Source organism: Saccopteryx bilineata, chromosome 2 (genome assembly GCF_036850765.1).
Source record: "Saccopteryx bilineata isolate mSacBil1 chromosome 2, mSacBil1_pri_phased_curated, whole genome shotgun sequence".
In the NCBI taxonomy this organism is placed as follows: domain Eukaryota; kingdom Metazoa; phylum Chordata; class Mammalia; order Chiroptera; family Emballonuridae; genus Saccopteryx; species Saccopteryx bilineata.
The window spans coordinates 378,860,141-378,885,617 of record NC_089491.1 but is presented as its reverse complement, the minus strand read 5'-3'; the positions used below and the strand labels follow the sequence as shown (position 1 = coordinate 378,885,617).

The window sequence follows — 25,477 nt, the reverse complement described above, 5'->3', positions numbered from 1 at the left end:
GAGGCCCTGCTGACAGTGGCAGGAGAGAAGGGGGAAAGGGCCTTGCGAAAAGGAGGGAAGCTGGGTGACCCTTCCCAGCGTGGCCCTGCCAGGTCTTAGGGCAGTGGCCGGGGACCCAAGCCACTGCTGCTCCTGCCCCTAAAGGGGCAAGCTCCAAAGGTAACCAGGAGGCCGTGGCTGGGGTCACCTCTGTTCTCAAGGGTGCTCCACACTCAGGGCTGGGTGGGAAGCAGAGTGAGGGCTTCTGGGATGGGCCCTGGGGACACCAGAGCAGCCATCCGCCTTGGCCTGGCGGTAGGGGAGGAAGTGCCGGGTGAGGACCCCCAAGGACTGAACTGGCTCCTCCGCTGGCCTACTGAGTGGCAATGGGGAAGGCTCTGAGCCTCTCTAACCTTTGGAAAAAGATGGAGCTGTTATCAGGTGCGTTCTTGCATCTCTCTGGTTCTTGGATAGACTGAGATTTTAAGTTGCTGCCACTTTGGAATGAGACTGCCACCTCATGGATCCCAAAGTACCAGCCAAGACTTTTAGGAGAAGGCAGCCCAAGAGCGATGGCTCCCCGACACCATCACAGGAGGAAACACACAGAGACTCGGCTTAGAGAGATAGAGATATATTTCCTCTGTTGCATATTTCAGACTTCACACTGAGCTTCAGGCACAATGCACTCCGGGATCTTCTGAGAGCCCTGACAGTCTCCTTCCCTGATGCTCAGGAGGGCTTGCCAGGCCCCGCCTGCAGCTCCGGGCACCCCGAGACTCTGCGCTGGCCTCAGCAGGCCCCGTGCCCTGCCTTTCCCATCGAGGAGCGGGGCATGCTGGAGAGCCCTAGAGCCAGCCCCTCCTCTCTTCAATGGTCCCCTGGCTACAAGAGGAGGGGCTGTGCCACTGGAGCCCAGCTCTGCGGTGCTCCTCCAACTCGCCTCCCCCTGGGGCCCTTACAGAGCCTCGGCCACAAGCACGCAGGCCCAGGCTGGGGGACGAGGCCCCGGAGACAGAGGCAGGCCCAGGCTGGGGGACGAGGCCCCGGAGACAGAGGCAGGCCCAGGCTGGGGGACGAGGCCCCGGAGACAGAGGCAGGCCCAGGCTGGGGGACGAGGCCCCGGAGACAGAGGCAGGCCCCACCCCCAGAGCAACAGCAGACGGGCTCCTCAGGCCCCTGCTCCCCGGAGCCATGGCCCACTTCCTGGGGCTGCTCTGAGCCCTATTGCACATCTTTTGTTTCTAGTTCGTCCCCCAACTGCTCATTTTCCTTTAAAAAACAAACAAACAAAAGACTGGAGGAGAAAGTTTGGAAGAGCAGGACGTGGAAGCTTGGAGCCCTTCTCTCCACCTTCCTGCCGCCCTCTGGCCCCCGGCAGGGCCGTCAGCAGTAGTAAATGCTGTGTTCACCTTCCCCGCCGTCTGTGCAGGTTCTTGATGGCTGACACGGTGTGTGGCCTGGGCCTCGGGTCCTCGCCTCCCTCCCGAGGGGACGTCCCTCCGTCTGTAAGGTGCGGTTCCCCGGGTGTTCCGGAGGTGCTGGCTGGGGCCCTGCTACCTGAGTCGCCCGTCTGCTCTGACAGGCCCCAGCTCCGATTTGGGGTCGGGGAACAGAGAGCTCCAGCTGGTCAGTCCGCAGGGCTCCAGGGAGGGGCAGGCAGAGGGGCCCGTGGCACACAGTCCAGCCACGGACCAGAAGCCGCTCAGTTCCCCGTCTGTCCAGGCCTCAAGTGCAAGGCCGGTGAGCAACGCGTGCCGCCGCGCGGCCTCCTCCGCGGGCTCCGGCTGAGGCAAGTTCAGGATCCCACTCAGGCCCTGGAAACTCTGCTCCGTGTACTCGTTGTGGGGGGGGCCGGCGTGCAGCCAGCTGGCATCATCTGGGGGTGCAAGAGCACACGGTCAGGATGCCCGGCCCGCCCGATCCCATGAAGGCCGGACCCCAGGAGTCAAATCTGGACACCCTTGTGCCTGCCCCAACTGCAACCGAGTCACATCTTGCTGAGAGACCTGTGATCTTGGGCTAATCCACAGAACTTTCTGTGCCTATAAAACCGTTAGTTTTATTAAATTAAAATAGTCATCCCCAAATTTCCAACTTGAGCATTAAGTAACATAGTGTGTTTAGGCCCCTTTAGAAGATGAGGTAACTCTCCCACAGTGGTCTGGTGGGTGCCCCGCCCCTTCTCCGCCATCTCCAGTGGCTCCCAGAGCCGTCGGAAGCTCCACGTCGGGACCTCCAGCTGCAAGGCCCTGCTTGCTTCACCAGCCTTCCTGCCTGCCTCCCTGCACCCTGCTCCCCTCCTCTGCTTCCCTCATCCCCAGACACCTGCCAGCTTTGTTCCCTCGGCTTAGAAGACCCTCTGTCTATGACACCCAGCATGCCCACGGCTCAGCCCCGACCCCGGCCTGCTGTGAGGCCGCCCTCCGTCCTCCCCCGGCCCCTCCCTCAGACTGCGAGTCCTGGAAAAGCAAGGGTGCACCTGCCTGCGCTGGTCTGCGGCGGCCCCACCACTCCATCCTCCCCTGGGTTACCCCACTCTGACCCACCTTCTCTGTGACAGATGTGGCCAGAGGAAGGAAGCCGCTACCTACCTACTGAGCACCTTCTGTATGCCAGCGACTCGTCAGTGACTGGGGAGACACAAGCCCCCGGAGGGATCCTGCAGCCTGCACCTGTCTGCTCCCTTAGCCTCAGCCAAGTGGGTGGAGGGCCATGTGACCCTGCCCACCAGGCCACACAATCAGACTGCTGTCCCAAGAATGTAGAACTCGGGGACCAAGAGGCCCTGGTCAGTCTCTGCTGCCCCGAGAGGCCATGTGTCATGTATAAGAAGCCAGAGCCCATGTGGCTGACACCCAGAGAGAAGACAGGCTGAGGAACAGGGGGGCCTCAAAGACTGAGGAAGTACCTCTGGTTCCCTGTGAGACCTTTGTTTAAGTTGCTGCCACGGACCAGAAGCCACTCAGTTCCCCGTCTGTGCTGTCTGCAGGGCACAGCCCTGCTTTCTTCCCATAACCCCCTCTTTGATTCGAGCTATTCTGAGCACATTTGTGTGCCATGCACCTCCACCCAGGAGGTCTTCAATAGTCACATTATTCCTGCTTTGCACGTAATAAGACTGAGGCTCAGGAACAGATTGCCAAGGATAAAAGCCCAATTAAAGTGTCAGCTGTGTTCCAAAGCCAAGTCTACCTGGCTCCTTCCACACCACAGCGTAGCCCTGGGATGCCAAGGGGAGGACGAGCACATGCCCAGCCTCCCACCTCCCCTTCTCCAGGGATAGTGGTCAGCTTCTTGGGGGCACCCCCCTGGCATCTGGGCATCATTTGGGAATTAGATCCTTACCTTTCCTGAGAGGTAGTTTGCGGTTGAAGGTCAAGGGCAACACGAGGAAGCGGGTCTCGCCCAGGGGTTCCCAGAACTGAAGCACCCGAACAGTCCAGGCACCTGGCCGCAGGGGCCGGCTCAGTGGGGGCTTGTACTGCGTGACCTCAGTCTCTGTGTCCACCACAATGTCGTAAGACGTGGCCACCACATAGGTGGGGTCGATCCACACCACAGTGGCTGTGAGGTTGGGGCCCCGCGCCCAGCGTTGCATGGCCACAGGCTCATCCAGTGGCCCCAGCAACCCCCCAAAGTTCCGGAAAATACGCTCTTTGGGGTCCCATTCGGTGCCAACCTGTAGGGAGGGAGGCAGCTGGGCAGGACCCTGGGGATAAAGTCCTTCTCTCTACTCTGACGCTGCCTCTAACTCACTCTGTGACCTCGAGTTAGTCTCCTTCTGGGTCTGTTTCCCCATCTGCAAAACGAAGGGCTTGGACTAGAATCTGTTCTAGGCTTCCATTCTGACCTGCTCTGCAAGGTTGGGGGCAGCAAGGCAGCGACAAGCCTCGAAGTCCTGCCCAGGGACCATCCCCACACAAAGCCAAGGCCTCTGAGAAAGAGACCGAGACACAAAAGCCTGACCTATGGCCTGAGTGGAATATCCGAGTGCCATTAAAAGAAAATCCTTGTGGTTTAGAAGATGGGGTTGCAGTCCCCTCTCTGACTACTGCATGTCCTCTGTGTGTACCCCAAGTGGGCGCTGCTCTTCCATGTACGCATGCAGGGGAGACAGAGGCAAGTGTAAGGCATCCCCAAAGCTGCCATCTCTAGGAAAGAAGAGCCCAGGAATCCAGCCCTGAGAGGCTTCCCCTGATCCTTGTCCCTCCCTTAGTCTGTCCCTCTTCCCACTACCCTGAGTCTTGCAGGGGGTCAGGAGAAAGCAAGGGGAGGGCCTGTCCTACCTCCAAGCTCTGGAGCCGGCTGGCCTGATCACTGCGCCCCGACAGCTTCAGTGACCCCTGGGGCATCAGCCACATCTCCAGCGTCTCTGCCGGCTCTTGGACTGAGGGCTGCACCGCCTGCGTCACCAGGTAGCCCTGGAAATGGTCGTCATAGAAATACAGGTGCACACTGGACGGCAAGCCCCTGGGCTCAAACCTATGAAGGTTCCAGCAGGGAGAAAGGGAGATGCCATCAGCATATCCAACGTGGTCTTGAGTCCCAGGGCGGGGCTCTGGGGAGCTGCCTTTGCCCCAAATCGTACACCCGCAGCACCTATGTGCCTGGCTCTTGCCATTGTTTCCGTACTTGCACTTTCCTCTGCCTTGGACTGGAGGCTCCCTGGGGGCAGGGGGTGTCTCTTTCTGATTGCCTTCCCCCTGAGTCACCACCCCCGAAGGCTTGTAGTACATCACAAGAAGGTCTCACCTGCAGAGCAGGGTAGCGGGCGGGGGCGCGGTGGCGGCGGCATGGCGCAGGCTGAGGCGGGCGAAGGCGGTGTAGGCGGTGAGCATGACATCACTGAGCCCACTGGGGCCGTCAGCTACGTCATAGATGTTCTCCCAGTAGGCTTTGAGGGCGGGTGTGCCAGGCGGGTAGCTGCCATACAGATGGAAGTCCAGAATTTCCAGTACCTCCTGGTTCACAGTGGACTCAAACTTCCGGGCAAAGAAGGTAGGTCTGGAGACTTGCTGGGGCAGGAGAGGAGGGAGGGTAAAGGGTCCTGGAGGTCCCAGAGAGCATGACAGGGGAGGGGCCCCTCCCAGCACTGCCCAGAGGTGGACCTCTAGGCCTCTACCCGTTGCCACAATAGCCCCAGAGCCCGAGGGCTGCGCCAGGCGGGGGCCCCAGGTTCTCTGACTGGCCCACCCTGAATCCTTTCTGACCTTGGCCAGGGCCAGCGACCGGGGGTTTGGGGAAGCACCTGCAGCCGTAGGAAGTCCTGCGGCTTGAAGTCGTTGGGGGAGCAGCCGCACCAGTCCACGATGTGCTTGTACTGGCACTTGCAGCCCAGCTTGCGGTTCCAGTTGGTGACCCGCAGGTTGTTGTCCACGAGGCTCTCGCAGGCCAGGCTGTTCTCCAGCACCGTGTGGAAGAAGGACTGCGGGCGGCAGGGCAGGGTGGGCGGTGAGCCGTGGGCACCTCGCCATGCCCCCTCCCCGGCCCAGCTGCGGACCCCGCCACCCACCTCAGCTGGGAGCAGCGTGTAGGTATAGAACTGGCGCAGCTGGGCCACCAGCGGGTCGTCCGTGTACACCACATACTCCACAAAGCTGCGCGTCAGAACGAACCAGTCGGAGCCGCCATCCACCACGATGCCCGCCGGGATCTGCCGCTCGCCCAGGCGCCACATGTGCGAGTCGCACTCGTGGAAGAGCCGGTCCAGGCCTTGCTTCTTGATGAACCTGTGGGGAGCAGAGCAGCGGAGGCTGGGGGACATGCAGGGTGGGATCCAGGCCCTCCCCCGTCTAGGAACCAGCGCCCCTCAATCTGCAATGAATTTGGAGGCTTTACCATCCAGGGCTGGGCCCCCACACGCCCTGTATGGGAAGGGGCTGTAATGAGACCCCAAGGCTGGGGCCTCTTCCCCCAGCCCCGCACCTGGAGTTGTCCCTGCCATGTGATTTGAGGAAATTCTTGTCCCGGTTCTTGGACAGGAAAGCCACCAGCTCCTCGTTGGTCCTGGAGAGGGAATGGCGTGTGGGCAGTGCGTGGGAGGGGTTTCCCAGTCACTGGCCCACAGCAGACTCCCTCCTGCACGTTTTACCTTCACCCCTTAGTCTGCTGGCCATGTGCCCTAACCCAGGCTGATGCTCTGGGCTGGTGGGCACCTGAGGCCCCCGAGGAAGACCACTCCACCCTTCCTGCAGCGCTTGCTCTGACCCACCATCCCGGGTACATACCCCTGGTCCTTCCTCCTCCCCATCTCGTCCCTCTCAATCCCCACAGCGGATCTCATGCACCAACCCCTCCCCTAAGACACAGCTGGGGCCAAGGGGCCAAGTCTGAGCTGTGTGGATCCCAGAATGAGGCCCGCAGGAGGGGAAGAAGTGTATCAGGACCCTCCAACCCCAAGTGCCCAGATGGGCCCCTCCCACCTGGGGGGTTCAGAGCACCAGCCACACCTGGTTGGGTAGTCGGTGGCACTGAGGTTGATGAAGAAGTCCCAAGCCCAGCCAGGCACCTCCAGCAGGTCCTGCATGCTCCGCAGGTACATCCTCAGCAGGCTGGCCCCGCCCCAGATGGTGACCATGCGCCAGGGTGTCACCTGGATGTTGTCATACCGCCGGGCCAGCTCCACCACCTCCCGGTGCAAGTAGTTGGAGCGCTAGGGCAGTGAGGGGGTGGGAGGTTCTCAGCAGCCACAGGTGGACCCTCAGCCTTATGACCTCCCCACCCCACCCCCAGGACAGAGCACAGCGCTCCGTTTCCCTAGCTCCAGGCCACCTGAGCAGGCCAGAGGCCCTGTCTGTGACCTGCCGTGTCTCTGCTCTGCTCACTCAGAACCCTGTGGTCTCTAGCAGTACCTTGTCCACGTGGATGTAGAAGAAGTGCTGCTTGTGGTAGACAGCCTTGAGGAGACGCTTCAGCTGGCGGATGGCCCGGCCGTGAACCACCAGCATGTAGGCGATTCGGACTGGGGGGCCGTCAGCGGGCTGCGGGGCCCGGGCCTCCTCCCACTGGATGCCAGGGCTCATCTTCCCTGAGTGGAGAGTAGGCACCAGTGAGGCCCCTTCCCAGGTCACCGGGTGGAGGGCAGATGGGAAGAGGGACCTGCCTGCCTTCCAAAGGGCAACCCTGGCCTTGGGGCCCAACACTCCCAGGTCCTGGCTCTGCCTTCTGCCACTTAAGGTACTTATCACCAGCTAGGCAAGGGAGGTGGGCCCCCTGCCAGGTCACTTCTTGGGGCCGCCACGTCACCACCCATGTCTGTCTCTTACCAGCCAGCTGGCAGTGCCGGGGCACAGCCTTGGGCATGAGGTTCCCGGCCTGGTGCAGGCACACCACGTTGGCGATCTCTTGCTGGCACTGCTTGGAGCTGGCCCGGGCCAGTGCGGACAGCGCATCCTTGCCCAAAATCTCGCACTTGGGGGCGAAGCCATTGTCTGTGGGCTGGGGGGCGCCCTCCACACTCCCTGTGTCTCCATGTGGTGGGAAGCCAGCTGCCCCCACAAGTGCCTCCCCAGCGGCTGCCCCACTCAGGTTCTGGCGGCCAGGGGCCTCTGGCGGTGGGGCCGGAGGGACCCTCCGGCTAGCTCTGTGCCGGCTGGTAACTGCCCGCACCACTTTGGCCACAGGCACACCTGGGCTCTCAGCACGGCCCCGCCAGCGCCCATGCCTCCTGCCAGCGCTGCCCCGTCGTCCCGCTGAACTGTCTGTGTCCTTGGAGCCCTCGCTGGGGTCCAGTGGCCGTGGCTTCCTCTGCCTTCCTTTCTGTAAAAGACAGGCAGACACAGGTCCCTGGGACAGTCACCCTCCGCCTGCTCCTTTAGCTCCCTGCTGGCCGCAGGCCCAGGAGCCTCTGCTGCTCTTTATCTAGACCGTTCTGTTCACCTGAGGGCTGGGCACAAGCAGCACTCCTGCTGGGTATTCTCCGCACCAGTGGGCTGAGGCGCGGGCCTCCCTCCACGGTGCCATCGCACCCACATCCCCGCTCCCACACAGATCGCAGGGCACTGTGTCTCCTCTGTGCTTTGGACTCGGTACCATTTCCTTTTTCGGCAGATGTGAAAATGAATATCCACGTAAGTCACAAGAGAAGGGTGCGGAGGCCTGCAGGGGACTTAAGGGTGTCTGTCCACTCTCACCCCAGCTTCACTGGGAAGACAGAGGAAAGCATTCTTCGGTCTAAAGCACTTCTTGGGGCTGTGCGGCGGCCGGGGCCACAACAGAGAGAAAAGGTCAAGCCCGGGGGGAGGGAACAGAGGTGAAACCTGAGACCCCAGATAAGCTGCATTCTGTCGGAAGCAGAGCCCAAGAGGGAGTCAGAGTGCAAGATGTTCAGTGAGAACACCTGTGACGGCGGGAGCAGGAGGCGGCAGGCAAAGCCTTCGGATGCCAAGCCGGCCTGACACCTGTGCAGGGAGGGGAGGGAGGGCTTCAGATTACAACAGCTTGGAGGGAGCCTCGGCGGCCTGATGGGAACTCCAGTGCAAGGATGGCCTGGAGAGGTGAGCTCTGGCACTCCCGGCCCCACTCAGTCACTGGCCCGGAAGGGCCGGCCTGGGGCTGGACGGCCAGAACAGCGTGAAGACACCCACAGCTGGAGGCTCTCCACTAAAGGCTTTCACAGCAGGCTCTCAGGAGGGGAAGCCTGAGTGGAGGGCCTCCCTGGCTGCCTCACCGCACTGCCTGGCATCTGCGGCCTCTTCTCAAAGGTGGCCCGGTCACACTCGAAAGTCACGTATGCCCCCCTCTTCCCCAGCTCTCCCTATCCCGTCTCCTGACCCTACTCCCTTTCCTGCCTGACCAAATCCCACCCACCCTTCAAGACCCCCTCGTGTGAAGCCATCTCTTTTGCCCGAGTTGGACGTTTGTCTAGCTGATGGAACTTCTAGGGGAGAGACTGTCATGTCAACCCCATCTCCCCAGTGCCCAGTGGAGCAACTGGCACAGAGGGACATCTGGTTGGTGTTTGATGGATGCGACACAGAAGAGAAGAAGCAAAAGGCACTGTGACGACTGGGTCCACAGGGCTCCAAGCCTAGCTGGGCCACTCACCCACACTCACCTACATTCCCTGAGCATGTTCCCTTATCTGTAAATATCGGAGGGAAGTGTGTCACATGAGACACAGCACGAGATAATGGCAGCTAGAAAGAGCCATCTCCCTTCGCTGCCTCCATTTTAACGTTTCTCTTACCATCCTCTGTCCACCCACCCCATGGGTGTCCTCTCCCTTCATTCCCCGTCCACTGCACGTGTGCCCCAAGTCCTTTCTGGCCCGGCCTGCCTGTGTAGCATGACTTACGGGAAGCCAGCCTCTCTGGAAGTACCCTCCTCACCTGGCTTCCCGGATGCCTTCCCCGTGTCTTCCCTGCCTGTGACACTCACCAGCTTTCCTGGCCGACCTTCCTCATCTCCCAAGGCCCCCTGGGCCTTTCCCCGTCCTAGCTCTACAGGGGACCTCCTCCAGTCTCTGAACTCCATCCACTCCCAGCTTGCTCCATCGGGCCTGGAACCTTCAGGTTTTTTAAAAGCCCACCTTCTTGACATCTCCCTGGGTAGCTTGATAGCTCTGTCAACCCCACACTCCCAAAGCCAACTCCTGATCTTCCTCCCTGACCCTCTCCTACTTCACCGGCTCAGGGGACGGTGACACCATCCTTCAAGTCGCTCAGGCCGAAACCTTTTAGGAGCCATTGTGGACTCTTACTTTCCTCACATCCACACCCAACCGATCATCAGGAAATGATTCCTGTGGGGGTCACCTTCAGGAAGGGGACTCCATCCGGAAACAGACCACGACTCACGGCCTCCATCTCTGCCACGCCTGCCTGTCCTGTGCCTGGATGCTCCCCCAGATGTCTCCGCTGCTCATTCATGCCTCCTCCGGTTCTTTGCTCAGATGGTATCTCCTTAGCATGGCCCACCGTAACATTGTATTGAAAAGTGCAGCCCCACCCCCAGCCTCAGCTTTATTTTCCTATAGCACTTACTGCCTTCTCTCATTCTACAAAGTATTTACATTGTGTTAGTCTGCGTCCCTCCCCTTCCAAGGATGTAAGCTTCACAGGACAGAGCTCTTTGTTGTGTTGTTCACTGACGTATTCTGAGAGCCCAGAAGAATGTCTGGCAATGGTAGATGCTCAATAAATATTTGTTGAATGAATGAACGAACGAACGAATAAATGTAAAGCTCTTGGCACAGGCTAGCATTCAAAAACTATTATTACTGGAAGGGCAGTAGGACCTAGTCAAATATGATATCAAAAGAGGGCCCACGGCTCTCAGGCACGCCTGGGCTCTGTCGTGTTGCCCCTCACCTCCCTAGGACCTTCCTCCTCTTTCCTGGTGGAGCAAGGCACCCCCCATGTCATACTGACACCCATCTCAGGGACTGAGCCCCATTTCTCAACTCTAGCACTCATGCCCTTTGTGCCTGGCACCCAGCCAGCCTCTGATCTCTTGAGAGGTACCCAATGAGAGCTCGGAGTGTTTATTCCCCTCTGAGAAGAGATACGCAAAAGAGGGAGGCCAGAGTGGGGAGGAGCCAGCAGATCCCAATCTGTGCCCACGTTGGAAAGGGCACCCTGAACAGGGCAGCCCCCGGGAAAGCTCACTCCACTGAGCTGAGTGCCCATCAGCTTGGCGATGACCTGGCCACACAACAGAGAAAGACATCCTCAAGCTTAGGTGGGTAGAGATGGCAGAGGAGCTGTGGGCTCTCAGGGGTGGAAGCCAGTATCAGCAGTCAGGAAGCTGGTCAGGACAGCAGGGTCCAGGGCACAGGGCCAGGCTGATGCAGTGGGATCCAGGATGTGGGAGGAGATGGGCAGTCTGGTGCCCTGCACTGCAGCAGGGAGCCGGCTGACCCTGAAAAGGACAGCCCCAGAGGAAGCCGGGGCACCAGGAGGCAGCAGTGAGGAATGGCGGAAGAAGAGGGACCTTGGTGGATAGCCAGCCTTCAGCCCTGCCCCTGCCCGGGCATGTTCATATGGGCATCAGCAGGGCTGCTTGAGGGGCTGTCCCCCAGCAGTCCCTGAGGTCAGAGTCCTTGAGGTCAGGGTCCCTTCTGATTACTGAGGGTGAAGACTGGCCCTCTAACCTGGATGCCTTCTGGCCTCTGAGACCCCCTCTCCTCCCCACTGAGAAGCCATGTGAAGTCCTCTGCAACTCTGCAGCTGCTCCTGGAATCCTCAACCAGGGAGACGGAGAACACGGAGCTGCTCACCCCACCTCCCACCCCCTCTGGACTTCTCAGAGCTGCTTACCCCACCTCCCACCCCCTCTGGGCTTCTCAGAGCTGCTCACCCCACCTCCCACCCCCTCTGGGCTTCTCAGAGCTGCTCACCCCACCTCCCACCCCCTCTGGGCTTCTCAGACTGAGTTTAAAAGAAGTGTGAGGCAGTGTTTGTGAAAGCTTTGAAAACGATAGAGTGCCTCTCTGGATGTTAATGCTCACCCCTGGTCTCCACGCTAGCCCCCCCCCCCCCCATAGATGGGCAGAGTGCGCACGGTAAGTGCATATCTGATCCCAATCGCTGCGTAACCCCGGTTGGGGCTTTCCTATCGCACTTAATAAAACCCTCATCCCTCACTGTGGTCTCTAGGCTGGACTAACTCTTGAACTTTCTTCCAGGGAACATACCACACCCTCCTTCCATTCCTCGAAGGCAACTGAGCCCATTCAACTCAGGGCCTTCTGCCCAAACTCTACCCCCCCCCCACTCCCCCAGGATGACTGGCTCCTGCAGCTCACATGCTACTTCTTGCAGAAACCTTCCCCTATCACCAGATCTAAACCAGCCCCTGTCACTCCACCGTTTCCTTTTCACTGACAGCCTCTCCGTGGGGACTGTCTGCCTGTGAGGGCTGAGACCCTGTCTATTTTGTTTACTTCTGTATCAGCATAGTGACTGGCACCAAGTAGGACGTAAGAAATATTTGTTGAATGAATGAATGAATGAATCCCTCCTCCCAATGTGCAGTGCTGAGATAACAATGAGTTATTTACTGATGGCTTAGCATATGCTAAGAACTCCTGCAAATACTTCTCAGGCATCATTTTCATTTAATCTTCACAATCACCCAGCGAGAGAGGTGCTATTATTATCCCCATCCTGAGGAGAGGTACTGATAAGGACATGGAGAGGTGAGGTGATTTGCCAGTGGTCACACCACTACTTAGCAGCAGCGCTGGAATAGGACCTAGGACAGTTAACTGGGGCGGTCCAACTTCAGTGCCCACCTTCCTAAGCACTATGTTATGCTTGCCTAGCAACCCTGAGGTCCATTCAGGTGGCTACTGAAGGGGTCCAAGCACTGATGGCTGCTTGGACTCCACAGTCTTTCAATCATTAAGGATCATTTTCCATTCCAGTCCAGTATTCCCCTATAGGCTTCTGCCAGGAGGAAGTGGGAAGGCGGGATCCCACCCACTCCACTGCCCCAGTTCTCTGCCACAGGGCAGCAGGGACCTTTAAGCCTGAACAATCTCTCAGCCTATCCAGAGACTCAGAGAGTCATGCAGCAGCTCAGGGCCATTTGTTCCTGAGGGGCCTCAGATGTTTTGCCATGCCCGCTCCTCAGAGGTCACAGGCCTCTGCTCCACACTCCAGGGTCCGAGGGCTCTCTAACAGCCTTGGAGTCCTTCCACCTTAGACAGTCTCATCTGCTCAGAGTCTTCTTACACTAAGCCCGAAAACATTCTCTCCCTCCTACTCATTGGTCCACACTACCTTCACGGAGCTAGCCTCCGCCCCGCACCCCCACCCTCAGTTCCTTTAGGAGTCATGGTCTCAGGTGACTAAGTTCCATATCACCTCACCATCCCGACATGGTTCTCCCCAAAAAGGCAAGAACAGCTCTTCTCCCAGCCCGCACTCCAGGCCTCCCAGACTGCGCAGATGTGCGAAAGGAAGGTGGAGATCGGGGTTCCCCTGGCCTTCACCCCGCCAGGTAGAGAGGCCCGAGAGGAAGACATGGCAAGCAGAGCACCTGCCTCAGCGCCCTTGAGGCACCAGAACCCAGGGGATGCGGTGGGCACAGAAAGTCTCTGCCCTCGCCACAGCTAAGGGCCAGGATTTGGCCTCTCCGCCCTGTTCTTCCAGGATAGCCCCAGACGCCACTGGACTTTTCCTGACCATGCTGGGGAGGACATAACTGGGCCTCCAGCTCGAACCATGGTCAGTCAAGAGAGACAGAGCCTCAGTCCCTCGGGGGCAGAGACCTGGGAGTCAGTAGGGTGCGTCTGCCTCTGCTCCAAGGCCTGGGGCTCTGCTAAACCAGCTGCTGCCGTCCCCATTCCCTTGAAGTCAGAGGGGGGCCCCTCCCCAATTCCCTAACTCCCTGAGGTCCTCATCGGCTCCCTCTCCCAGCATCTCCTCCGGAAGACCTACGCAGGTTCTTCAGAGCCCTGGCATGGCTTGGCTAAGAAAGCCACGCCTCGGGGACACTCTAGGTCTTGCCCTCGGGGTCACTCCCTGTTCCCTCAGTTGCCGAACTGAGTTTCACCCGGGCCTCCACTTCACCACCGGCCGGGGCCCGGCAGGCGCTTCTGGGCGCGGGTGCCCTGGGTCCCTCAGCCAAACACCTCTGCGCGCACACCCCCTCCCCCTCCCAACTTCACAAAGTTTGGCCTGGGGCAGCCCACCCCCAAGCGGGCTTGGACCCAGCCCTGCCTCCCGGCCCCGCTCCCCACGCCTGACCTTCACTGCTCCCGGGGCCGGAGACCACCCCACCGAGACCCACTCCTCCCGCCCCGGGCAGCGGCCCGGGCGCCCGGGTCACCCACCGACCGCGCGCAGCCCCCCTGCCACGCGAGGTAAGGGGCGCCAGAGGTCGGACGCCCAGCTTCAGGCGGCCGCCCGCGCCCGGCACGCATGCGGCCCGTGCCCCACTTCCCCGGCCGGGGCCGCCCTCAGCCCGCCAGGACCCCGCGCGCCCCCGCGCCTGGCCTGCCCGCCTGCCCGCCAGGCCGTCAGCGCACCTCGCCCGGCTCTTCCTCCTCCAGGCCACTGAAGCTCCACACCACCAGGCCCTGCAGCAGCAGGATGGCGAGCGCCGTGGCGATCGCCAGCTTGTATCGCCGCACCAGCTTCTGCACCCGCGCGCTCGCCACCATCTTCCTGCCCCGGCCGCGGGGCGCGCGCCCAGCCCTGCAACCCGGCCGCGGGCGCGCGCTGGGGCGCGGGCCGAGCCGGCACCCCCCACGGGAGGCGGGCCCGGCGCGCGCTGGGCCGAGGCGGGACCGGGGGCGGGGCCCGAGGTCTCTAATCGCCGCGCCCCACAGGCCAGGGGCGGGGCTTGGGGCCGCCTGCTGGGCCGGGGTGGGCGTGGGCCGGGGCGCCGGGACCTCCAGAGCAGAAACTTAGTCCCGCAAAGCTCCTTCGCTGTCTTCGCGGGTTCCCCAGCTACTATGTGTGCTCACCTCCTCTTGGATCGCAAACCCATGGTTCCGCGGTGCGGAGAGCTCTGCATACAGCCCGACCTCTTTTCTGCCCGCCGCCCGGTATTTCAGGGGCTGAGTCCTCGCCCTCAGGGTGCATAGAGAATGCCATAGCTCCCAGAAACGCCCAGTCTGGAGAGATTGTATATGTGACACAGGCCCTCCCTGCTTTTGTCGCGACCCTGGAGGCAGCGCCTATGGACAAAGTCTCTGGCATCAGACACCCTCACAAAGCCTCTCTTCCTTTCTCCTCGCCCTCTCATCTAAAGATCTTCACTCAGGCCTCTAGTAGAGCCGTGGTTCTCAAATTCTAGGGTGCGTCAGAAGCACGTGGAGGACTTGATACAACATCGCTGGGTCCCACCCACAGAGTTTCTGCTTTGGTAGGTTGGGAGTGGGGCACGAGAATTAGAATTTTCAGCAAGTTCCCGGGTGATGCTGATGTTGCTTGTCTGGGACCATCCTTGGAGAAAAACTAGACCTTTGCATACACTGTTTTTCTCGCTGACAAATTCTAGCAGCTGTATGTATCCCCTTCCCTGCCAATGGCATCCTCCCCAGCAATGTCCGTTCATTCGAGCGCTAATCACATATCTGGTTGTGATTTGCATCTTATTCGCTGGGCACTGCACACCCAGCAATGCTCAACAAATGTTGTTAAGGAAAGAGCAGGTGAAACCCAATTTCTCATTTAACCAGCTGACCCCCCTATCGGTCTTTGAGAGCCTGTTATGTTCAAGCTCTGCATACACACCGTCTTCGCACCTGCAGCCCTCCTCTGAACCTGGCAGGTGCCGGAAGAGAAGGCAGGGGAGGAGAGGGAAAGCATTGCCCACCAAAAGCAAGGTGCACGCCCAGCAGCCAAGCAGCGTGAGAAGGAAGTAATAAGAAGAGCAAAACCAAGACTGAAGATTTAAAATGAAGACTTTAAGAACCATTACAGAGAAGTCTGGAAAAATAAATTGGTGTATGTGTGTTTTTAAAGTTGGAAAGCAGTGATGAAGGGGTTTGGAAGTTGCCAGGAGATTAGCTTGGTGAGGGAATTCTAAGCTGTGATGAGAACAGGAGATCCAGTTATTTGATGGGAAGCTTAAATAAAACTTCCTTTAATGTCTCCTGTCCCTTTGGTATTTGTAATCATTCCATTCTGCAGTCTTAGTTAAATGCGAGGATTGTAAACAGTGTTTCAGATGACAGTTTGGCTATTAAGAGAACCTACACTTCAAGATTTTGGAGAACATCAGTTGACATACTTACAACTGATATGTTAATTAAATATCGATCTTCGATCTTCTGTGCTCATTACTTCAGGCCCCTGGGGACCTCTACATGCCAATACTCTCCCCTCCCCCATGAAAATAGCTTTGTCTTCCATTGATTATATAAATAATATATATACTCATTATGTGACATTTAAAACCTAGAAAATATATAAGAAAAAAGTAAGTCACCTGAAATCACACACCCTGAGATAATCCTCAATATTCTGGTGACTACCCTTTCTCCCATCTCTATACGTGTGCATAATTTTGCATGGATGGGTGTCACATTACACACATATTTTTTAAATGTAAAGACTTATTTTTAAGTATCTCTCTGTCCTCCCCTCCATGTTAACTGCCTAGCTAGCTTGCTTGCTTGCTTCCTTACTAACTTCCTTCCACCACTCTTTCTAACAATTCACACACACAGTTTAAAAAAATTTTTTTGAGGGGATGTTTGTCATTATATTTAAAAAGTTGGATCATATTTCCATACACTACTCTCCATCTTGCTTTTCCTCTTTAACTGTGAGTACATGGCAGAAAGTCCCCCAAGTTGTATAGTAGTATGGTGCAGGTCTAACTTATTCTTTTTAGTGGCTGCATAAGATTCCACTCCCTTCTTGAATAGGCTTTCATTTGGCGTTCAAGATTGCCACTATGACAAGGCTATGATAAACATGGTTCTACCCAGATCCCTATGCACTGTTGCCTTTATTATTTTTAAATTTTATTTATTGATTTTAGAGAGAAAGAGAGAGAGGGAAAGAGAGAGAGGGAGAAGGAAACATCTGTCCCTGTATGTACCCTGACTGGAGATTGAATCCACACCTTCGTGTTTCAGGACAACGCTCTAACCCACCGAGCTACCCGGCCAGAGCACTGTTGCCTTTATTTCTATCATAGTTTCTCAGGAATGGGATTACTGGGGAAAGGGGAATTTTTAATTTTAATAGCTATTGCTGAGTTGCTTTTCCAGAATGCTGTGACAACTCACACTTCCACCAGCTATGGATGAGAGCATTGTTTTTCTGCTTCCCTTTCACCAGCAGGTGTTATCACTGTTTTTAATTTCTGCTCATCTGATAGGTGGGAAGTGACCTCCTTGCTTTTTTAATTTGCAGCTCTCTGCTGGGGAGTGTCTGCTAATTGGTTTCTTGACTGGATTTGCTCTTGCCAGAATTGCATTTTCACCATCTTCATGGATTTATCCATTGCTGTTTCATTCTTTTTTTTTTTTCTTATCAACTTTAAGAGTTCTTCGTTCTTTTAAAATTTTCCTCAGTTTATCACTGCACTTCGACATACAACTTTTCTAAATATTTTAACTTTTGGGGGGAATCAAATATGTTCTTCTTGTTTTATGACTTCTCATTTTCTGTTCTAGTTTAGTAGATCTCCCGACCTTGGATGAAGTATATGGGCTCATATATTTTCTCCCACAATTTTCATTTGAGTCTGTAATCCATCTGCAATTTGTTTTTGTATCTGCTATGAAGTGGAGATGCTGGGGGCTGTATTGAGCACTGATTCCCAGCCCCTCTATCAGTAGCCATTCAGATTTAACTGCTTTTTAAAAACAAATTTCTCATTGAGGTATAATATGAATAGATTGATTTAGATTTGACTGTATAAAATACCAGGTTTACTGCTCCCTACTGTCCCCTCTTCTCTTCAGGTTCCCCTGTAATTTTCACTGTGCTCCCCCACCTTTATTGTAGAAAGTCTTGAAAATATAAAGTGGCTCCTCAGAAAGTCAGAACAGAAAAACATTGCTTTATTTTATTATTATTATTATTGTTATTATTATGTTTTTTTTTTAATGGGCTGCTTGTATAATATGTCCTATTTCATGTGAAGGCATGGTGGTTAGAGTCTTAGTTTTAAGAGTTATTTTATGAGCCGCGGATGCTGAATGTTTTTAAAAGCATTTTCAGCAGCTAGAGTTTAAACGGGTCTCAGGACCAGAGGACATGGAGGTCCCCCGCAGTAAAGGTCCCTGCCTGTGCCTCTGAGCATCTCCCAGACTCTGTCTTCTCACCTTCATCTGATTTCTGCTTCTCTATCCAGTCCCTTGGAGTGACACTTCACTGAGCTGTCTGCTGGGCCTGGTGCTGCCTCTATCCCTAGATGCTACCTTTGGGACACCCTTTGCCAGGACCACACCCAAGCTAAGTCTGGATCCCTGGGCCTCTGCTGTTCAGGAAGTAAAATCCAACATCTATTGAAATGATCATATGGGTTTTTCTAATGTGACTTATTGAGATGATGGATTATTTTTTTATTATTTATTTATTTTAGAGAGGAGAGGGAGAGAAAGAGAGAGAGAGAGAGAAGGGGGGGAGGAGCTGGAAGCATCAACTCCCATATGTGCCTTGACCAGGCAAGCCCAGGGTTTCGAACCGGCGACCTCAGCATTTCCAGGTTGACGCTTTATCCACTGTGCCACCACAGGTCAGGCGAGATGATGGATTATTTTTAAAATAATTTTTATATAGTAAACATTTTTGCAATTCTTAGAGTAAATTGGTCATAGCAATTTTTTTTTTTTTGAGAGAGAGAGAGAGAGAGGGAGAGGAAGGCAGAGAGAGAAAGTAAGGGAGAGAGAGAGAAAGATCAATGCATTGTTCCACATAGTTGTGTACCCATTGGTTGCTTCTCTTATGTGCCCTGAGTGGGGCTCAAACCAGCTACCTTGGGGTCAGGCCAGCAACCGTGGGATGGAGCCAGTGACCCTGGGACAGAGCCAGCAACCTTGGTGCTCCAGGATAATCTCTATCCACTGTGCCAGTGGCCAGGGTATAGATTTGTTTAAAAAACCCAAAAAACTGTAGTAGGTTGAATTGGATTTCCTAGAATTTTATTCAGGATTTTTACATCTTTGTTTATAACAGAGATCAACCTACATTTGACCAGCCCAGGGGATTGAAGTTTTTGATTTGGAATTCCTAATTAAGGGGCACATAGTCTCCAGTCCCCATAGCTTCTACTCCCCCCTGCCATTTTATACCCAATCCGCTTCATCCTTTTATAGTATTTCCTGGCTTTTTTTTTTTTCCTGAAGCTGGAAACGGGGAGGCAGTCAGACAGACTCCCGCATGCGCCCGACGGGGATCCGCCCGACGGGGATCCACCCGGCATGCCCACCAGGGGGCGATGCTCTGCCCATCTAGGGTGTCACTCTGTCACAACCAGAGCCATTCTAGCGCCTGAAGCAGAGGCCGTAGAGCCATCCTCAGTGCCCGGGCCATCTTTGCTTCAATGGAGCCCCGGCTGTGGGAGGGGAAGAGAGAGACAGAGGGGAAGGAGAGGGGGAGGGGTGGAGAAGCAGATGGGCACCTCTCCTGTGTGCCCTGGCCGGGAATCGAACCCGGGACTCCTGCACTGAGCCAACCGGCCTTTTTCTGGCTCTTGTAGACACTTGTGCTTGCAAATCCTGGTCTATGGTTTCCTTTGCTCATTTTTTGTTGTTGTTGTTAGATTTCAGAAATTATTATTATTATTATTATTATTATTATTGCGAGAGAGAGAGAGATAAGAAGTATCAACTCATAGTTGCAGCACTTTTAGTTGTTCATTGATTGCTTCTCAAACGTGCCTTGATGGGAGGCGAGGGGAGGCTCCAGCCGAATCGGTGATCCCTTGCTCAAGCCAATGACCTTGGGCTCAAGCCAGCAACCATAGGATAATGTCTGTGATCCCATGCTCAAGCCGGATGAACCTGTGCTCAAGCTGGCAACCTTGGGGTTTCAAACCTGCGACCTCAGTGTCCTCTATCTATTGCACCACTACTGGTCAGGTAGAGTTGAGAATTAGAGTCATACCAGTTTAGAAGAAAAATTGAGGAGCATTCTTTTGTTATTCTGTGTTTTGAAATAACTTACACAACGATAGACACTGCTGTTCTTTACACATGAGAAAAGTCTTGCCAGCAAAAGTGTCTAACCCCGGAGTCCTTCAGGAGCTCAGTTTTTGTTAACTTCTCATTTTTTCCCTTCTAGGTTGTTGGTCTATTCAGAATTGTGTGCTTCTTTTTTGGGGTCAATATTAAAATTTATGAATGTTTTTCTGGAAAAGAATTTAAACACTTGGCTATATCACTCGTATTTTCCTTTCTCATTTATTTTGTTTATATCACATGTCAACAATATGAATTGTTCCCAAAACAAAAGGGTCACATCTTGTTTATTTTTCTATTTAGTCAGCTGAGAGCCCTTATGCAAGCAGTATTAGCTTTCTCTTTGGTCCTCTGAGTTGTCTAGAAAGCCTGTGGTGGGCACAGGCAGCTCACAAAGGGGGTGTCAGCTGGGCTTCCAATAAGACTGCGGGAGAGCTTCGAGGGTGGAATATTCTGCTCCAGCAAATCATCTTACTGCCACGTGGGGTCGCTGTAGGAAGGTGGTCCATAATTAGAAGTTGCCCAGATGGGCTTTTACTGGTCTGGTACACATTCCTGCCAGGCCCACTAAGCTCAGACAAAATGTCCAATATTTGAACTCTCAGAGTTGCAGTCTAAGTGCTCAGCTCCTTTGCCCCACACCCCCTCCAACTCGATCTGCCACTTGGATGCTTCCACTGTGAGAAGCAGAATGTGACTGAAACACTAAGGAGAGGAAGGTTGGAAGTTCATGCTTCGACAAGTAGTACTCATTGCTCCAAATACATACCAATGAGAGAATAAGTTTTGAAAGACTTAATAAGACATAAACAGGCTAAAAGACATGATGAACATCGCAGTGGACAAGAAAGAGAACTAACTGGACAGCAGATTGGTGCGTAGGGCCAAAGCCAAGGAAGGGCCTGTGGGGTAGTGGGAACTCAGATGTTACACATGGAGTAGAGAGCCAGACTCTCTAGCTGAATACAGGGACTGGCGGGAGGCCCCTCATTTCAGAAAGAAGGCTGGAAAAAATAGCAACTGTCCAGCTCTCAGGAGTTATGGCCAAAACTGTGGACTTAAGGAGGCAGCAGAGGAAAGAGAGTCTTCCAACCCAGAATTGGGTCAAGCCATCTTCCAATGTGGTGACTGGGTCTGCAAAGCCCCCAGATCAGTGAAGAGCACAGGGTCATGGCTGTCATCATAAGCCCAATGTGGACTAGGGCACAGTGGATGCCACCACAAAATTAAATCCACCAGACAGGAAAGGAGAAAGAGAAAAACAGAGCACAAAGCAAAAGCAACAACTCTCAGTCATAATGAGCCTGTAACCCCAAATTCTAAAGCACACGAAGAAATCAAATGCTGAAAAAGGCAACTAGGCCCTGGCCAGTTGGCTCAGCGGTAGAGTGTTGGCCTGGCATGTGGAAGTCCTGGGTTCAATTCCTGACCAGGGCAGAGAAGCGCCCCTCTGCTTCTCTACCCTTCCCCTTCTCCTTCCTCTCTATCTCTCTCTTCCCCTCCCGCAGCCAAGGCTCCATGGGAGCAAAGTTGGCCCGGGCACTGAGGATGGCTCCATGGCCTCCACCTCAGGTGCTAGAATGGTTCTGGCCTCAGCAGAGCAATGCCCCAGAGGGGCAGAGCATGCTGAGTGGATCCTGGTCGGGCACATGCAGAAGTCTGCCTGCCTGCCTCCCCCCCCCCCCCGTTTCTCACTGTGGAAAAATACCAAAAAAAAAAAAAAATGAAAATTTAAAAAAAGGAAACCAATTCAACAACTGAAATATGAACTTGCAGATGAAATTAATTTTGGACTAATTCTGCCAACACTTGAAAATAAGGAAGCTCAAAGAGATAAATGGAGACATTGTTTGACAAACAAGAAATTATGTAACAATGCAGGCGAAAACAAAATGAAGATACAGATATGAAATATAAACACTATACATATTGCTGTAAGAAGAATCTTAGTCCATATACCCTTAGGTATGGGTATCTTTATATGATAGATTCCTAAAAGTAAGATGAATATGTACAATTCAGTTTTTTAAAAGATATTGCCAGAAGATTTCAGAAGAAAAAAATGTAGTAATTCACATTCTTTTGAGAATACATGAAAGTTCTTCTTTTCCTAAACCACTAAGCAGGTGCTTCAAGTTGGATTTTTTTCTCATTCTTGAGGGGGTTTTTGCATCTACTTTTCCCTATATCCTAGCAGGCATTTTAAAGTGATTTATTCAAGAAGAGTACTCGAGAGGGATTATTTTTAAAACAACCCCCACACCTGAGAGGATCTTTCTGTCGCCTTCATCCAAGATGACAACATGGCTTTTCCTTTAGGTTCTTCTTGGAGATCCGTGCGGTTCAAATTGCAGGTCACAACCCATTCAACTTAACAGACTGTGAGAGCATTTTTATAAAACATAGAACAATATAGACAAGAATAGAAAACATTAAAGTGCATCAAATGTGATAAAGATAATCATTGCATCATAAATGTCCAAAGAGCTAAGAAGGAGATTTAATTTTTCTTCTTTTACCCCTTATCTTGTTTTAAATATATATTTACAAAGTAAAATGTTTCTTTAACGGTGAGTTAAGGTAAAATAAACGAACATTTACACCTCTGGATGTTGTGAGGAGTATACAGTAATTTTAATTTTAGGTTCTTTGTTCTTTTATGGCTATAAAATCCTTATTTATCACCTCTCCCTCCAATTTAAGCTTGTTTTTAAAGTTATAAAGGAAATAAATTCATGTGTATTTTTTAAATGCAACACAACAAAGGTTATAAAGCAACAAGGAAAATCTCTCCCTTCAGCTCCCTGTAGCAGGTGTGTGTGTGTGTGTGTGTGCGTGAGTGTGTGTATGTGTGTGTGCATGTGCGTGTGTGTGCGCGCGCGTGTGTGTGCGTGTGCGTGTGCGCGTGTATGTGTGTGCGTGTATGTGTGTGCATGTGTGTGTATGTGTGTGTATGTGTGTGTGTATGTGTGTGTATGTGTGTGTGTGTGTGTTTCAGAAATTTTTACCTCTTTTTCTTTTGAGAATCCCATCATAGTGAGTCTAAACATGGTCCTCTTTTTCATCAACTTTGCTTGGAACTCAGAACATACCCTCAATTTCCAACCGAGTTCTTCCTGTGTGCCAGAAAAGTTTTCTTCTCAAACATCTTTGATGATTGCTTTTGCTGTATCTATTCTTTTCTCTCTGGAATTCCTATTATTCCCAGGTTATATCCCCTGTGCCTGACCGACTGCCTCTTTCCTTTTCATCTCTTTATCGTTTTTACCCCTGGCCATGTTAATTTTATTTCCTCCAGTGTCCTGTCTGCTATTTGCAGCTGACATCCTGGCTTCTAACACAGCTCTTGTGGTTTCTGTCTCCCTGCTTACACTTTCTGCTCTCAGATTTCTGCTTATTATGATCTTCTGTAGTTTCTAGATCTTTTCCAGAGCCCCCTGGAATCTTATTGAGAATTTGAATCAGATATTCAGATTTTTAAAAAACGTGCTGCAGTTAATTTGCACACACACACACACACACACACTCACTCCCCGGGAAGGCAGCTTCCTCCGAAGCTTCCAGGGATGTTTAGTATTTTCTGAATTGCAGCATTTTCCAAGATTCTATGAGCTTTCTTTGCTAACCCTTCCAGAGGAGAGTGAAGTCAGCCCAGTGTGGCTGTTGAGGTAGAATCTTTATTTCCTTGGTTTCTTTTTTATTTTTAATTCAGTGAAAGGAGAGGAGGCAGAGAGACAGACTCCCCCTTGCACCCTGACTGTGATCCACCCAGAAAGCCCACTAGGGGGCGATGCTCTGTCCATCTGGGGCATTGCTCTGTTGCTCAGCAACTGAGCTCTTCTTAGCACCTGAGATGGAGGCCATGGAGCCATCCTCTGAGCCTGGGCCAGCTTGCTCCAATCAAGTAATGGCTGCAGAAGAGGAAAAGAGAGAGAGAGAGAGAGAGAGAGAGAGAGAAGTGAGAGGGGGAGGGGTGGAGAAGCAGATGGGTGCTTCTCCTGTGTGCCCTGACTGGGAATTGAACTCAGGACATCCACACGTTAAGCTGATGCTCTACCACTGAGCCAACTGGCCAGGGTCTTATTTCCTTGTTTAATCTTTCCATGTTGGGGTGGGATTGGAGGTGGCACTGACTTAAGGCACAGAAACTCTGGAGGCCTCTCTGTCTGTCGCCTGCCCCTGAGAAGAATGTCTTACCTGATCCATGGACATGGCTCAGCTCCTCGTCAGAAAGTGTTTTCAGGGCTGCTCTTTGCCTGGCAATCATCAGCTTGGCCCTGCATGGCGTGGGTATCAGGGGCGGATGGCAAAATCTATCTAGTTCAAGTGTAAACCCCAAGGGAGCCCATTTGTCTAAGAAACTAAAGCCACATTCTCTAGTCCCTTTTGTCAGTGATAAACCTGCCATTTTCCTCTCCAGTAACCTATTTCTCAAGTGACCCTGCACTTAACCTATTCTACAACTTGAGTCCAGAAGAAATGGAGCCATGTTCAGTGGGAGGTGGTAAGAGTTTCTGCCCAAGTCTTTCTGGGTCATTTAAGTTAGACCCAAGAGCTGGAGGAAAACTGACAGAGAACACAATGGGATGGATCATGTCAGCCCCCGCGTGGTCCAGGGGGAGTGGGAGACAGCAGAGTTGGACAGCCACAGCTGGGAGACTTAGTGCCACCTCCCTGGATGAATTTTTAGAAAAGAAAAAGAAAATGGAGTTTTATTATTTTTAAATTCTCAAGAAGACATAATCATTGCAAATAAGTTACTAAAAGGTTTGGGGGAATTCCTGGCAAGATGGTGGCATGCTTTTCTTCTTCTTTTTTTTTAAATATGGAACGCTTCATGAATTTGTGTGTCATCCTTGTGCAGGGACCATACTAATTTTCTCTGAATCAGTCCAATTTTAGTACATGTGCTGCCGAAGCGAGCACCAGCATGCTTTTCTGCTTCGCGGAGCCATCCGCTGCTTCTTGGCGGCTGTGCCCATGTGTGAGCAGTCAAGCACCCATAGTGCACTTGGGGTGGTCTGAAAGCTACAGGTGTGCAGAGGTGGGAGGGAAGCTGGGGGTGCACCCTCACCCCATCACCCCTCAGCTGCCCTGGCCTCCAGGCCTTGCCTGCTGAGTGAGGGGGACTGCTGGTGTGGGCTGCAATCCTGGCCAGGAGCTTCCCGGGTGAAATCTACAATAGAACTGGCTCCGGTAGGCGGAGAGACTCCGAAAAAAGAGGCGGTCAGCCCCGGATTGGTAGGTGGCAGGTTTAATCAGCAATGGAACTCATAAGTACGTCTTGGGTTCCTGCAAGACAAGGAGTTTTCTCACACTCACCTGCTAAATCTTAAAAGTTTATATAGAGGTTATAACTGGATTAAGTCATGAAGACAGGGGCCTCAACTGGGTCGCGTGGTCACATAGCGAGTCGGCATAGCCTCATCGCCACACCACATGCTCAAGGGTGTGCCTCTGGCAGCTTCTGGGAGTGGGGGAAGCCAACAGAAGCACACATTCCAAAGACCCAGCAGGGTTGGGGAACTTCCGGCTGTTATGTCCCCCCCCCATCTTCTGATGACCTCCCGGATCACCTGGGTAGCCAGCATCTCCTGCTTTGTCCTGACCGCGTGACCGCAGTCCGACGGGGTAGCAGCCAGCCTTTTCTCAATGATGCCCTCTGTTGGGTCCTACAGGGCACAGTCTGGCAGAAAGTCCTCACGTTTCCTTGGTGTGGATGCCTAGTCCTCAGTGCTGATGCAAGTCTTTGTCATTTTTTTTTAAGATTTTATTTATTCATTTGAGAGAGAGAAAGAGAGAGAGAGAGAGAGAGAGAGAGAGAGAGAGAGAGAGAAGGGGGGGAGGAGCAGGAAGCGTCAACTCCCATATGTGCCTTGACCAGGCAAGCCCAAGGTTTCG

At 53.6% G+C, this 25,477-nt stretch overlaps 1 protein-coding gene and 1 non-coding gene across 2 annotated transcripts; both read right to left on the bottom strand.

Annotated features, from left to right (window-relative positions):
- Positions 1-1,038: 1,038 nt before the first annotated feature.
- XYLT2 (xylosyltransferase 2) lies at positions 1,039-14,157 on the bottom strand. Its single transcript, XM_066263932.1, has 11 exons — positions 13,958-14,157; positions 7,248-7,740; positions 6,834-7,009; positions 6,432-6,634; positions 5,908-5,988; positions 5,495-5,711; positions 5,231-5,407; positions 4,735-4,997; positions 4,269-4,464; positions 3,328-3,661; positions 1,039-1,858 (listed from the first exon to the last, which is right to left on the bottom strand). Exons 1-11 carry the CDS (start codon positions 14,090-14,092, stop codon positions 1,536-1,538), a joined length of 2,598 nt encoding a protein of 865 aa, XP_066120029.1. The 5' UTR covers positions 14,093-14,157; the 3' UTR covers positions 1,039-1,535.
- A 10,238-nt stretch (positions 14,158-24,395) lies between these two features.
- Positions 24,396-24,502, bottom strand: LOC136327929 (U6 spliceosomal RNA). The gene has a single exon (XR_010729982.1). It is a non-coding gene; the product is annotated as a U6 spliceosomal RNA (small nuclear RNA).
- Between the last annotated feature and the right edge of the window lie 975 nt (positions 24,503-25,477).